The sequence below is a fragment of the Haemaphysalis longicornis genome, unplaced genomic scaffold (genome assembly GCF_048455015.1).
Source record: "Haemaphysalis longicornis isolate Haplotype H1 unplaced genomic scaffold, Haemaphysalis longicornis Haplotype H1 scaffold_2, whole genome shotgun sequence".
Classification (NCBI taxonomy): domain Eukaryota; kingdom Metazoa; phylum Arthropoda; class Arachnida; order Ixodida; family Ixodidae; genus Haemaphysalis; species Haemaphysalis longicornis.
In genome coordinates this window covers 246,545,347-246,557,838 of record NW_027526295.1, presented here as the reverse complement: position 1 = coordinate 246,557,838, position 12,492 = coordinate 246,545,347, and the positions used below count along the sequence as shown (strand labels likewise).

General features: G+C 46.7%; 2 protein-coding genes across 2 annotated transcripts in view; one reads left to right on the top strand and one right to left on the bottom strand.

The window, feature by feature from the left end:
- Positions 1 to 446, bottom strand: part of LOC144170311 (pantetheinase-like) — a 51,717-nt gene extending 51,271 nt beyond the window's left edge. Inside the window, exon 1 of the mRNA XM_077700028.1 lies at positions 173 to 446. The gene's annotated coding sequence lies outside the window, so the exon portion shown is untranslated. The remainder of the gene's footprint in view (positions 1 to 172) is intronic.
- Positions 447 to 773: 327 nt separating this feature from the next.
- Positions 774 to 12,492, top strand: part of L(2)05287 (WD repeat-containing protein l(2)05287) — a 53,850-nt gene continuing 42,131 nt past the window's right edge. The window contains exons 1-2 of the mRNA XM_077700024.1: positions 774 to 940; positions 4,221 to 4,350. Coding sequence (XP_077556150.1) covers positions 855 to 940; positions 4,221 to 4,350 — 216 coding nt within the window. The 5' untranslated portion in view covers positions 774 to 854. The remainder of the gene's footprint in view (positions 941 to 4,220; positions 4,351 to 12,492) is intronic.

The window sequence follows — 12,492 nt, the reverse complement described above, 5'->3', positions numbered from 1 at the left end:
TTGGTAGCGCAGATCGAATGAAGAGATTAGCTTGACTAATCAGTAAACATCCATTCATAAAACTTGAACCAGTTGCGGGCGTCACACAAGCACAATCTGACAACCGAAATGACATCCTGTTGACGCCCACCGTTTTCGCGAAACATCAAGAAAAGATAAGGTTTAAACGCACCAAAACTTTTTCGCTGCAAGGGGCAGTGTCCAAGGCGTCGAAGGGGTGTGCCAAGTTCAAGGTTGTTACAAAGCGAGCTCCAGTCAGCTCAGTTGCATCGGTTGCAGTAACAGCGGTTTTATAGCACGGCTGCACACTTCACTTTATTGTTTACAATAAAGAAGCAAGGCCGCAAACAATTACAATAAAGGCGCAAGGCCGCAAACAATAGAGAAACAAAACTTTTTTCGTTTTTCAATGCGCGAAGAACAGCATGAACAGTACGACTGGGTACGGCCGGTACGGCTACAGCGGACAGCGATAACTTTTTTCTACTTTTCTTCACGAAAACTATCAAAGAAAGTTAGTCAGTACCAATGCCAGCTGATATACAAAGAAATATTTAGAATTTTGCGAAATGAAGTTACTTCGAAGCCGACGAAGGACTGTAAGGGATAAGTGGTTGAACAAAAACGAAAACAATGGCGTAATTCATTAAAAACACAAACAATAAGCGATGCACTAAAATAAGACAACTTTTGTTTTATGTTTGAGAACATGCACATTTATAAAAAACTAGTTTTTGTTCCGTTTTTGTTATCATCATCATTGTTATTTTTGATGACTGTCACATGGACTGTCATGGCGCCTTTTATGCCATGTGCTCTTTAGTAGTATCTGGCTGCGTTCAATCATTGCAAGAATGACTAACAAAAACAAGTTGTGTCCACGGCGCAAAGCTGGAGCAAGTCTGGTAAAACACAAGGGGACCTTCTCCTATGACTCAAAGTAAGTTTATACGTAAAATCTGGATTAGAAGTGCGACAAAACCAAGACTGGAAACGACGCGTACAGACAGCGCAGTCCTTGGCCGACTTGAATGTAAAGGCGCACGATGAGTTTATGGAGTGGGTAGTAGATTTGGTCGTGTCGATTTGATGGCAATGGAGGCTTCCGTTGTTGACCCGGAAGTGCGCCGGAAGATATCCGGCAGTGGGGCTCTTCGATTTACAGTCTCGGACTCGCCGCGGACTCCCCGAGAAGCAGTCCGGCATTCGATTTTCCCATGTATCCCTATGGCCCGGGGAACCTTCGGACTACCCGCGGACTAACTAGTTCCCGCAGGGTCTACGTGACGTCACCCAATTATAGCCAAAACTTATTCGCGTGACGCAGGCTGGGTGGCGTTTTCGCTCTGCGCCAATCGCGTGAGACCCCGCGTGAAGTCAACCCCGCCGGATATCTTCCGGCGCCCTTCCGAATGCCTTCGGCACCCAGTTCGACCCCAGCTGGTCGAACTTCTCGGTCTTGTCACTTATACTCACACTTGTTGGCACTGCATTGTTTCACTGCTGTTCGAGCAGCTGAGTCCTTGTCACTTTGTTGAAGTCCAAGTCCTGCTCCTCGCCAAATCCTTGTTACAATCGCTACCGAGGGACCAGGAAAGATTATTGCGTGCCCTGCAGGTCAACACCTTTCCACATCCCACCAGACTTCACCTCTTTGACCGGACACGCTTTTCTCCACTTTGCCGCTTCTGTGGAGAGCCTGGGGCTCTCAGACACTTAGTGGGCGGCTGCGACAAGTCTACCCTAGACCCCCCCTAACGTCCACCTTTCCATGGAGCTTTGGGAGAGAGCCTTGGTCAGCTCCGGCCTTGAGGATCAGCTGTGCCTGATCGGAAGGGCCGTCGACACGGCCCAAGCTCAAGGCATCCTAGAATGAGAACGCCTCTTTGAAGTATTTCCTTGATTTCATTAATTAAGGTTTATTCTCTCTCTCTCTCTCTCTCCCCATTAATCCCTTGGCACGGTCTACGTTGAACATCGCGCCGCATTTTTCATCGTACTGCGTGTCATACTCGTTGTTGACTTCGTCACGCTTCTCGTTATAGCCCAGTTGTAATTTTGTTGTGTAAATCCTTGGATTCTCTGTCATACTACTCGGTGAACACTTTGATATACTTGTTACAAAGTTGCAGCAGGTCTCAACAAACACCTTGTATCCCTTATGATATTGCCGCGAACCATGTATGGGTTTGTTTATTTATTGTTTGTTTTTACTGCCGGGCCATGCCCGGCTGTGTTATCTGCGTTCCAAACGAAGTGCGTCTTACATTCTTTACTTTTATGACGCACAGGCTATCACATTCAGATAAGCAGGCCGTTTCGCCCTAACTAGCCCAGAATAATCCTCTGTGATCTACAATGTTCTGGATGTGAATCGACGGTTCCAGAAACACTTGCGCCGAAAGATAAAAGCCTGCAGAGCAGACGCCGCGGCATTCATTCGACGACACTCGCCTGTGCTAGTCACTTTGTTGACCGCTGCTTTGCCGCCTCTGTATTCTTTTGAGTTGTTAGGGGAGCACAAGTTCGCTCCAATAAACTTGCTTCTAATTCAAGACAACTGCGTCGTCCTTGGCTTCGTGACAATATTGAACTTGTGGTCATGCAACTCGCCTCTTACGGCTTTCGTGCCGTTACTTCGCCACGTGGTCAGTCATACGGTACATACGTACCAACCAAACCAACGCACCCTCCACCAGTACTGTGAAGCACGTATGGTCTAGCACAGCACAGTTGGAGTAATCGATTCACATATCTGGGGGGCACATATTTATGTGCTCTTCTGTCTTCTCCCGAGCTGCTGGTAGTACTGTAGAATGAAGTGCATGCTTTGACTGACCGTATAAAGTGGCGGTGACATCAATTGTGCATGATACAAAATTTTCCTTCTGTAGTTACGCAGGCGAGTGCTCGCAGCTAAAGCTTCTCCATTGTGTGGAGCATTGGCATCACATTTGGCTTCAAACACTGTCTAAAGCTGAGAGGCCGATGCACTGTAGGCACATTTTCCGCAACTCACTGTCAGGTAGTACATTGGTGTCAAATTCTCTTCACTGGCTTTTCAGGTGGTGACTGCACAGTGACGTTTTTTATGCACCGTAAAACAACAATGGGAAAACGTTGGGGAATTTGTGATCATGAAACGTCACGGTTCACGGCAGTCAATGAGATGTTTATATTGCTTTCTTAGCGTCAACAGGAAAAATATGCGAGATGGCAGAGGGCAAGCAATTGTGTCCTATACTCGGTTACAACTCAAGAACAGCACCACCTCATGTAGTGTATCACTCCGCCAAAGTGCCGGACCCGTGACTTCAGTGCGCGCACGTTTTGAAAGGGGTTTGCTATGAATGCGTGATACCGTCTGCTTTGTCTCACGCAGTTTGTTTGTCATCACTGGAGTCGTTTATAAGCATATTAAGTCCAAAAAATCACAAGAACGGCTCACGCCATGTTCAAAATATTTCCAGTAACTCCCTACTTGCGCCGCGCATAGAAACATCTGGCTACGGTGATAAGGCACAGCGGCAACTTCCGGTGCCGTTCTTAAGTTGTCACCAAGTATAGCAGGATACACTTTATTTGCTGTAGGTGTGCCATGTTGCACGGTGAGGACAGTAGCTTATAAATATGGCTAAGCCTATGCAGTGCTAATTAAGTAAATTCTGGCATTAACATAACTCACCAAAAGTGCATTGAAAAGCTGTACAATTGCCCGACGCTATGATCCGTGGCACATAAATGTGCACAATAATGGCAACGATTTGAAAGCAAAATAATTACAAAGTTTGCTGCAAAACTGTGAGTTTTGCAGTGTTCCAGTGTACATAAAAAAAGTTGTACTTGACACAGATGCCATTGACCACTTATGCCCAAAATATGTTTCAGAAACCCTGTAATAAGCACTTACTGCAAGTGGTATGTTTACTATCACGGCACTAAAATATATCGATAGAGGCCAACTTGTGTTTGCACTTAAGAGTGCCTCCAATTTTCTTTCCTTAGCTTTTAGTTGTTTTTTAACCGTATGCGAGCTAACTGTAATTATAAACTCATTACATTGTGTGTTGCCTGTTTGCTTTCATAGCAGTGCAGCCCCAACTAACTTAATTGTGCAGCTTAAATTGGCTTATGAAATGTCCATGGCTAAAATGAAGGCTTGCCTATTCAACACGTTTAGTTCACCATCAGCTCCTAATACTGTACTTCTGTGTTTGCAGGTCATTCCTTGTTCCTAGCGGCACCAATGTCAAAGTGTTCAGCTCTGCAAGTGGTGAACGCATCAGTGTCTTCACCGAACATCGCTCGGAAGTAGTGGCAGTTGTGCGGAACCCAGAAAATCTGGTGCAGGTGAGTTCGCCCCAAAAGGAACTCTAAAGCTTTGTGTCACTCCAGCGATGACTTGATTTGAAGCCCCTACATAATATAGTGTAATGGTCAGCAGCCGAGTAATTATAATTGTAACCACTCGTACCCGAACAGGTAGGGTACACATCTTTGGGTAGGGTACACCCCTCATTGCTGAGGCTGAATTCTTGGGCATAGTTTACAGGAAGCCATAACTCATGAAATCGTGCAAGGACTTCCCTTGCACCTATTCGCATGAATGAGCGTGTCTACTGGGAGTAATAGCTCCAGGGATAGGCAGTCTGCAACAGCGTCGCCAGAGTCCTTCAATGCTCTACTGGTCACGAAACTTCGGCGCTCGTTTCATATAGGGACCGCGGGCGCCACCACAGGCGCCACCGCAGCACGAAGGGCATTCAGCCGCCGCGCGTGCGGCATATTGGCCAGCTGTTGGCGTGCAAACGCTCGCTGCTTTTGGTGTTTGCGCGCTGATTAAGTGTGCTTTTTTTCGTAGTAGTTACCGGTGAATAGTCCAGTCATTGTGCATATCACCTGCCTTCAAAGGGGTTTTATTTTTCCAAGTAAATTACCGTAGACTTCGGCCGCAAATGGCAACGGCTTCTGCGTCCTCTGGCACAAGCGCTGCGCCGTCGTATTTACGCATTTTTAAATCTCTATTGCTTCTTTTCTTAAAGCAAAAGTTGTAAATTCCACGCATACGGTAGCTCCGTAGTCACAGACTGCTGTGGGCCTATCGATAATACAATAAAAAAAACTGAAAGAAACCAAGTACGCGTTGTTCAGACTACGCTTATAATGAATCCGTTCATTGCTCTGGAATGCAGACAACGCTAAAAGAGACAGCCCAATAGTACTGTCGTTTCGATGAGTGGGTACATACTTGAGAACATCTAAAAACGCTGCAGAAACGCGAAGAATCAAAACACGAAGAGATATATGTTGCACCGTGTGTGTTTCTGCTTCCACGCTCTGCAATCCTTGCAAAAAAAGGAAGCAGAAAAAGAACAATAAAACTGATTTTATCACACACTACAAAAAAATTTCTATATTACGAAGGGAGACAAAAGAGCGTGGTCCAGCATACAATTTTTTTTTTTTTCGCTGCGATGTGCAGCACACGGAAGAAACAGAATAGTGCCACGTAGCCAAGAACGGCGCAATGTTTTGCGTTGTTCTTGCTCTACAAAAGACTAGAATGACACAAACGTCGAAGAAGCAGTCTGCAGTGTGACGTGCACAGATGAACATCGATAAAGTAAGTTGCGCGGCGTGTGCTATGCATACGTTACTCTCGGAACGTTATTAATTTCAGATCCATGGAAATAGGATCGAGACCATTGTTGAAGAAACAAAAAATCAAGTTAGCGACAAGGTGACACTCTTTCTATATCAAACAATATTGCCCGACGGGACGTACGACAAAAAGAACAAGCGGACGCTCCGGTTGAAACACCAGATGAGAAAACCGGAAGCGGTCCCGCGCCGTTAAAAAACAAACAAACCTAACCCTAAGGGATAATTCGCGGAAATATGAAAAGTAAAAGCACAAGGACGTGCCAAAGATTTTTTTACATGCAAGACTCAGCTTAAGGCAATGCAAGTTAGCAAACAGGTAATGAAGCACCGCTACTACCTGACTGATCTATCAAAAATCCGGCTTTAAGTTAGCCTTGTACAATTGTAGGTCCAGGATGCTCTCAAAATGGTACATTGCTTTTTTTTTTCATTCTCACACCCGTCCATCCCCAAGCGCAGCAGAGACATATTGGAGCACTACAGGTTATCAAGAAGACAATACCCGCCACCCCACCCGAAGCTAACTAAAGAAGAAGCCACACAGTTCCGGAGACTGCAGACAAATTCATTTCCGCACGCCACACAGCTGTCCAAAATACACCCCACGCTCTTCAGCTATGACTGCAACTTCTGCTCTGGGACGCCCAACACCCTGTACCACATGGTGGGGGAGTGTAAAGGCGTCACCGAACTACCTGAAGTCATCGCACCGACACAGGAGCAGTGGGAGGTCCTGCTGAGTAGCAATGTCCTGGAAAACCAGCGTGGCCTGGTGACCAGGGCCATTCGAGCTGCAGCTGGCCATGGCATCCCGGACTAGGGACGCCACCCACCATGGATGACCGACAACCATCCCGCGTCCTTTCTTCCCGTTCAATGGGAGCAATAAACATTTTTTCCTCCTCCTCCTCCTCACACACAATGCATTCCCACACACTGTCACACACTTATAATCGATGCTGAAATCTCCAGTTTCTTGCCTTGGAATGGCGCACCTCGATCCATTTCTCACGCAGCTCCCCGTCGCTCGGTAAACAGAACCAGGAAACATTTTCTGTTGTATCGTTGTACAAGGAACGACATCCCGGGACGCAACACGTGTTCGGCATCTTCGTTGCACAAATTAAGTCGCATCATAACAGCGCGAGATGCACGTTACATTTTTTTTTTCCCACACAAAACGAACACAACTTGCCCTGTCTCCGCCGTTCGAGCCAGCTTAACGCCGCCCGAGGAGTGACCTCAGTGAGATGGTGGCGCCACCGCGCAGCGGCCAAACGCAGCATATGAAGCTCTCCCAATGAGTTACGGAGCAGTTTCGTGACCAGTAAAGCATTGAAGGACTCTGGCGTCGCTTAGTTGGTTTCTGGCCGTGCAGGACTAGGGAAACATAAATATAAGACCAGCTAACCACTTCATGGTAGTAAAACGCATGTACAGGTCCGCGCAGAAGTAAACGGAGCATGGGAGCAGTGGCCGAACTGCATCGCTGTACCACACATGGGCGCCAACGAGAACCAATGAGCGCCGGTCTAAGAGTGTGTTCGTACTGCCCCCGCCACCCTATCAGATATGTTTAATCGCCGCTCTGCTGGCGTGTCATGCTGGGCGTGACGGTTTTCTAAAGACAGCGCTGGGCTATAGAGGTGCGCTGGTTGCATTGCCACTCGCAGGCATCAGTGGTGAACGAATCCGCCGCTGTTGAGCTGGACGAATATATGCGCGTTCGGAAACGTGCCTTGTTGTTGAGCGCTGTAAAGGGTGGCATAAAATTTTAGGCCACTTCGGTGGTATAGCATGTCTTTGCGATATAATACATTCAGGGGTGAGACAGCTGCACATATTGCGCAGATTTGATACAAATTTGTTTTCCTGCGCCAGGCTGCTCCAAAAGCATGAGAATTGTAAAAATTGCGCCAAACTGCTCCAAAACAGTCTGAGAGCCAAGGATTTCAACGCTCCCGTCAGTGCCAGGGGGGGAAAATGCTTACTGATGGCATAATTTCCCAGCACCCCCAAGGGGAGGCTGTTTGTAAAGGTTTAATTGATTGATCACTCAATAAAAAACATGCACAAAATTGTCCCCAAGATAGTTTTTCGAAAGTCACAGTATCGGGTTGCACGTGTTATATTCTGGGTGTTTTTAAAGTTTTCCCATTGAAAACCATTGCAAAGTCCTGTAGAAAAAATACTCATGTGCACTGACGCGTCAAACTACTTGTGTAATTTGATGAAAAAACGGCAATTTTTGGAGCGCCGTATCTCCGGAACGACATTATACTTCTTGGTGTGGTGAAGATGTGAAAACGTGGCCTCCGGCCAAAGCAGTTGCTTGTGGTCCAGGCAGTGTGCTCTTCGCCGATTTCTACCTTGGTTTTAGTTATGGGGGTGGTTGGGTTTACGTTTAGTCGTTTGATCTCTTGCAGGAAGTTCCGAGACTCGAAAGACGGCAGTTCATCGAAAACATGGCGCCCGCGAATTCGCCATGTTTCAGCCTTGCGTGTGAGGCTGGTGCGTGCTTGAAGTGAAATTTCGGACTGATTGCGGTGTTATAAAACGCTGAGTTATAATGCGGCCTTTGTCAGCGAGCTTCGACGCTGTCAGCGGGTCGATCGACGCTGCAGAACTAGCGGCGCAGGCTACATCGCCTTAAAATGTTCAAGCAGTGTCCGATAGCGGGACGGGCTACTATTTCACGCTAGTAATAATGGTTCATCTATCTGAAGGAAAATTTATTACGCAAAGGGAAGTGGATAAATATACCAACATTACTCAAATAACGATCGTAGTAAATTTCGTGCACATCGGAGATTGAAATGGTAGAGCTGGTGGGGTGCGACAACTGTCAGATCACTTCACGCAACTTTTGCCGTGGCTCTACATTTGTGCGTAAAGCCGAGTCTGGGATTACAAAAATAATTTCGGCATTCACATGATGGCAAAAATGCCTTACGATTGCTTAGTTTTTCAATTCGATATTTTCAACGGCACTCCACGCTGTCTACGCATAGAGCCTAAGAATTTAAAAAGGGTTTGCAAAAAAGTTGTGCAGTTCGTGCCTTGTGATACTCTGGTAGAAAAAACTTCATTGAGAGGCTGTTCTAGTGTTATGTACGTTCAATACCGATTAAAAAAAGCACTTTTCCCCTCTGAGTTGCCAAGAATTTGTTTTTTTAGGCTCCTAAGGTGACAATAAATGTCGTTCTTCTGTTCCAAATCAAGGTTCTTCTGCTCCAAAATCGAAATTTCGCTGCTCCAAAAACTGCTCCCAAATCTGATTCAGCTGTCTCACCCCTGTACATTGTAAGCCAGCAACAAAATTGTCCTGGACAATGTAGAAAGGACATTCACAGACATTTTCGTTGCTCGAAAAAAAAAAGAGAGAGAAAGCTCGCTTCCAACATTTTTTTTTTAAATTTTGGGTTTGTCCCAAGTTATTGCTGCCGCTCAGACTAGGTCTGTTCTGAAGAAAATAAAATGAAAAATGTTCATACGGTGAAAATTCTGTATTAGGGAACGCCGTATAGAATAGATACAAGCTGTCTTCTATCACAGCAATACTCATAGGGCGCATGTTTTGTTGTCGCATTAACCCTCTTGCCCCCGTTGACGAGTGCAGTCATTACAAGATTTTGTACCAAAATGACCGGTGGCGAGTATGGTCATCAGTCATGACGACTATACTCGTCACTGTTCATTTTGGAGCCCTGACAGCGCTTTTTTGCAAGACATTGAGGTCATGCCGTGAAGCCATCATTTAATTCAATGCGGGGTTAATTTAAAGTTGCAAAATTTTCACAACTAATAAAAGGGGTTCGTTAAAAATAACAATGTCGGATTTAATGCGACAACAAAATATGCACCCTATGAGGCCCGCTGTAATAGAAGACAACGATTGTATCTATTATTTACGGTGTTCTTTAAGACGTTAATTTTCCACCGCATGGGCATTTTGTATTTTCCTTTCTTCAGAACAGACCTGAACTGAGTAGCAGCAGTAACTTTGGAGGAATCCAAAATTAAATAAAAAAACAATGTTGGAAGCGAGATTTTTTTTTTTTTTCGAATAACAACAATTTTTTTATTATGCTTTTTATATTGTCCAAAGCAATTTTGTTGACGGCTGACAATAAACTATACCGCAATGACATGCTATGAAAACCGCAGTGGCCTACAATTTCATGCCGCCATTTACAGCGCGCAACAGCGGCAGATTCGGTTGCTGCTGATGCCTGTGAGTGGCAATGCAACCAGCGAATCTCTATAGCCCAGCGCTGCCTTTTCAAAACCGTCACGCCCAGCACGACATGACATCAGATTAAACATATCAGATAGGGCAGCGGGGGCAGTGCGAACACACTCTTAAACCGGTGCTCCTTTGTTGCCTTCGGCGCCCATACGCGGCGCAGCGATGATGCAGTTCGGTCACTGCTCCTGTGCTCCGTTTACTTCTGCACGGACCTGTACATGGAGCTGCACAACTCAGTGTAAACTGCAGTGGCATTTATACCAGCCATACATTTACATACGTATGTAACTAAACAATCTGTGACACTCGGGACACAATACCTTGTGAATGACCTGGCCCTCGATCACAAAAAATTTAAAAGAAAGCTTCTGAAATTGCTTAAAAGCTCATGCCAGTCTTCTCATTCATGCAGTATGTGTTTGAAGGCAATGGCGCGAGATGTACTGGTTGAAGGAAAGCAATTCGCAAGGCTATACGGGTGTATGTTTGGTTATGTGAGCTAGCGACACTTCATTTAAGTTTGAAAATTGGTCACTTCCTTCTGCTCGAACGTGGCTGTTGGCCTCGTGCAGTTGACTTGCGGACATTGTGTGGGATTTTTATCATGGCTGTATAGCAAGCAGTATCGTAAGTGCAGGGGCCCACTGTGGCATGTGCCGTGCCATACACGGGGTGACAGGAGTGAGTTCCACAGGTTGTAATGCAGTCCCGGAAATGGGGTCCGCTTGGAACGAGCAAGGGCATCTTGCAGCCAAAAGCAGTACCCTTGAGCCTAGCAAATTTTTCACCCCTTGCCCCTGTGTTTTTTTGTAGTCTGTAACATACTACAGTCTGCACCCTTTGGCTGGGAACCTGGCACGATAGTTCATAGCTAAAGGGATGTTTAGCTAGGCGCATGAGAGTTTGATGGTTTGGTATTCGCACTTTCCAGCGAATATAGGTGGCACGACGGTATCCAAAATGAAGGACGGGACGATGATCGGGACGTCATGTAAACGCGCGTCTGGAGGGAAAAGCCGGTTTGGGCCCTTTAGTGTCTCTTCAGACCATCGCTTCCCTTGCCAGTGAGACACGAAGGTGCTTAGTTGAAAGCGAATCAGTTTATAACGCCAGTCACTCGGTGTTTGCGACATCAGGGAGGCCACTGATGACATGCTTGGCATCGAGGGATTGTGCCTGAAACTGAATGGCACGACCAGTCAACCGCACTGCGTGAATGTTTGTTGGCACTGCAGGTTCTATAAAGGATGCTATACTTCCACCCATGCTCGTAAAATTGTTCCTGCACGTTTTAAGTATATTTATTAGGCGCCAAGCAGATCGAGCTCGGTACAGGCAACAGAGCACAGCATTTTGTTATTGCCACTTGCACGATTTTGTCGGGTTAAGTGCGAAGAATGTGAGTAAATCATAACTTTGTGGGCTGTTGTTTTCAAAGAAAGATGCAACAGCGTTTATGCAGGTTACAGGTAATAATAAAAATACCGAAATGAAATATCGAACACTGACGCCTTTATCCCTTTCGGGCCAACAAAAATATTGTCACGGGACGTGGCGGGCAATCCCCGTGGCGCCATGGCCCACCACCAAGGATGATGACGACAAAGAGCTGTGTGCGTGGTGCAGCCAGGCCGTGCTTGGTTATGGCTGCCTGTAAATAGTCTTGTAAATACATCGCTTCATCGCCTCATGGTTCATGTCATCTGCCGCCACGTTACATTTGGTGGAGCATGCGGGTTCGTCGTCCCCATCCTGGTCCTAGCATCGCACCGCATCTGCATGGACGTTGCCTCCAGGGATAACGAAGCCGCGCCGGGCAGCCCCAGCCCAGCCGATCGAGACCACCAAACGACGATGTCCCCCGCCTCGTATCCCCAGCCCGAAAGACCCAAGTGGCGACCAGCCAAGATCAGCAGTGCCCAGACAAGCCGAGGATGGGTTCCCCCGCCCATCCGTCCGACGTGGCCTCAGGACCTTTGGCGCTTCGTCGCGGCTGAAGCCGTTGCTGGGCCAGGCATCATCAACACCATCATCGTCATCCGTGGCGGCACGCAATTCGTCTGCATTTCTCATCGCACACTCATCCGCATTCATTCGCCAAGTTGTGTCGGCGTCGACCGGGACGGTCGTCCTCGACCGGCGGGGTGATGTCACGGGACGTGGCGGGCAATCCCCGTGGCGCCATGGCCCACCACCAAGGATGATGACGACAAAGAGCTGTGTGCGTGGCGCAGCCAGGCCGTGCTTGGTTATGGCTGCCTGTAAATAGTCTTGTAAATACATCGCCTCATGGTTCATATCATCTGCCGCCACGTTACAATATTTTAGAAAAAATGGCCACAAGTAATTAAATTTTGTGTATTTACCCCTTACTAATGATGCTTCGACAAGTTAAAATGGAAAGCTCAGAGTATTTCATACAGAAAACAAACCCACACATATGTGTGGGCTGGGCTTCTATTCGTATGATCCGCGCATAGTAAGAATACCTTAAAAACGGCATCAGGCGCAGAAAAACTGCATTTTTACGTATTATAAGCTTCATATTGTTTTCAGGAGTACTTGCATTATAAATAGGG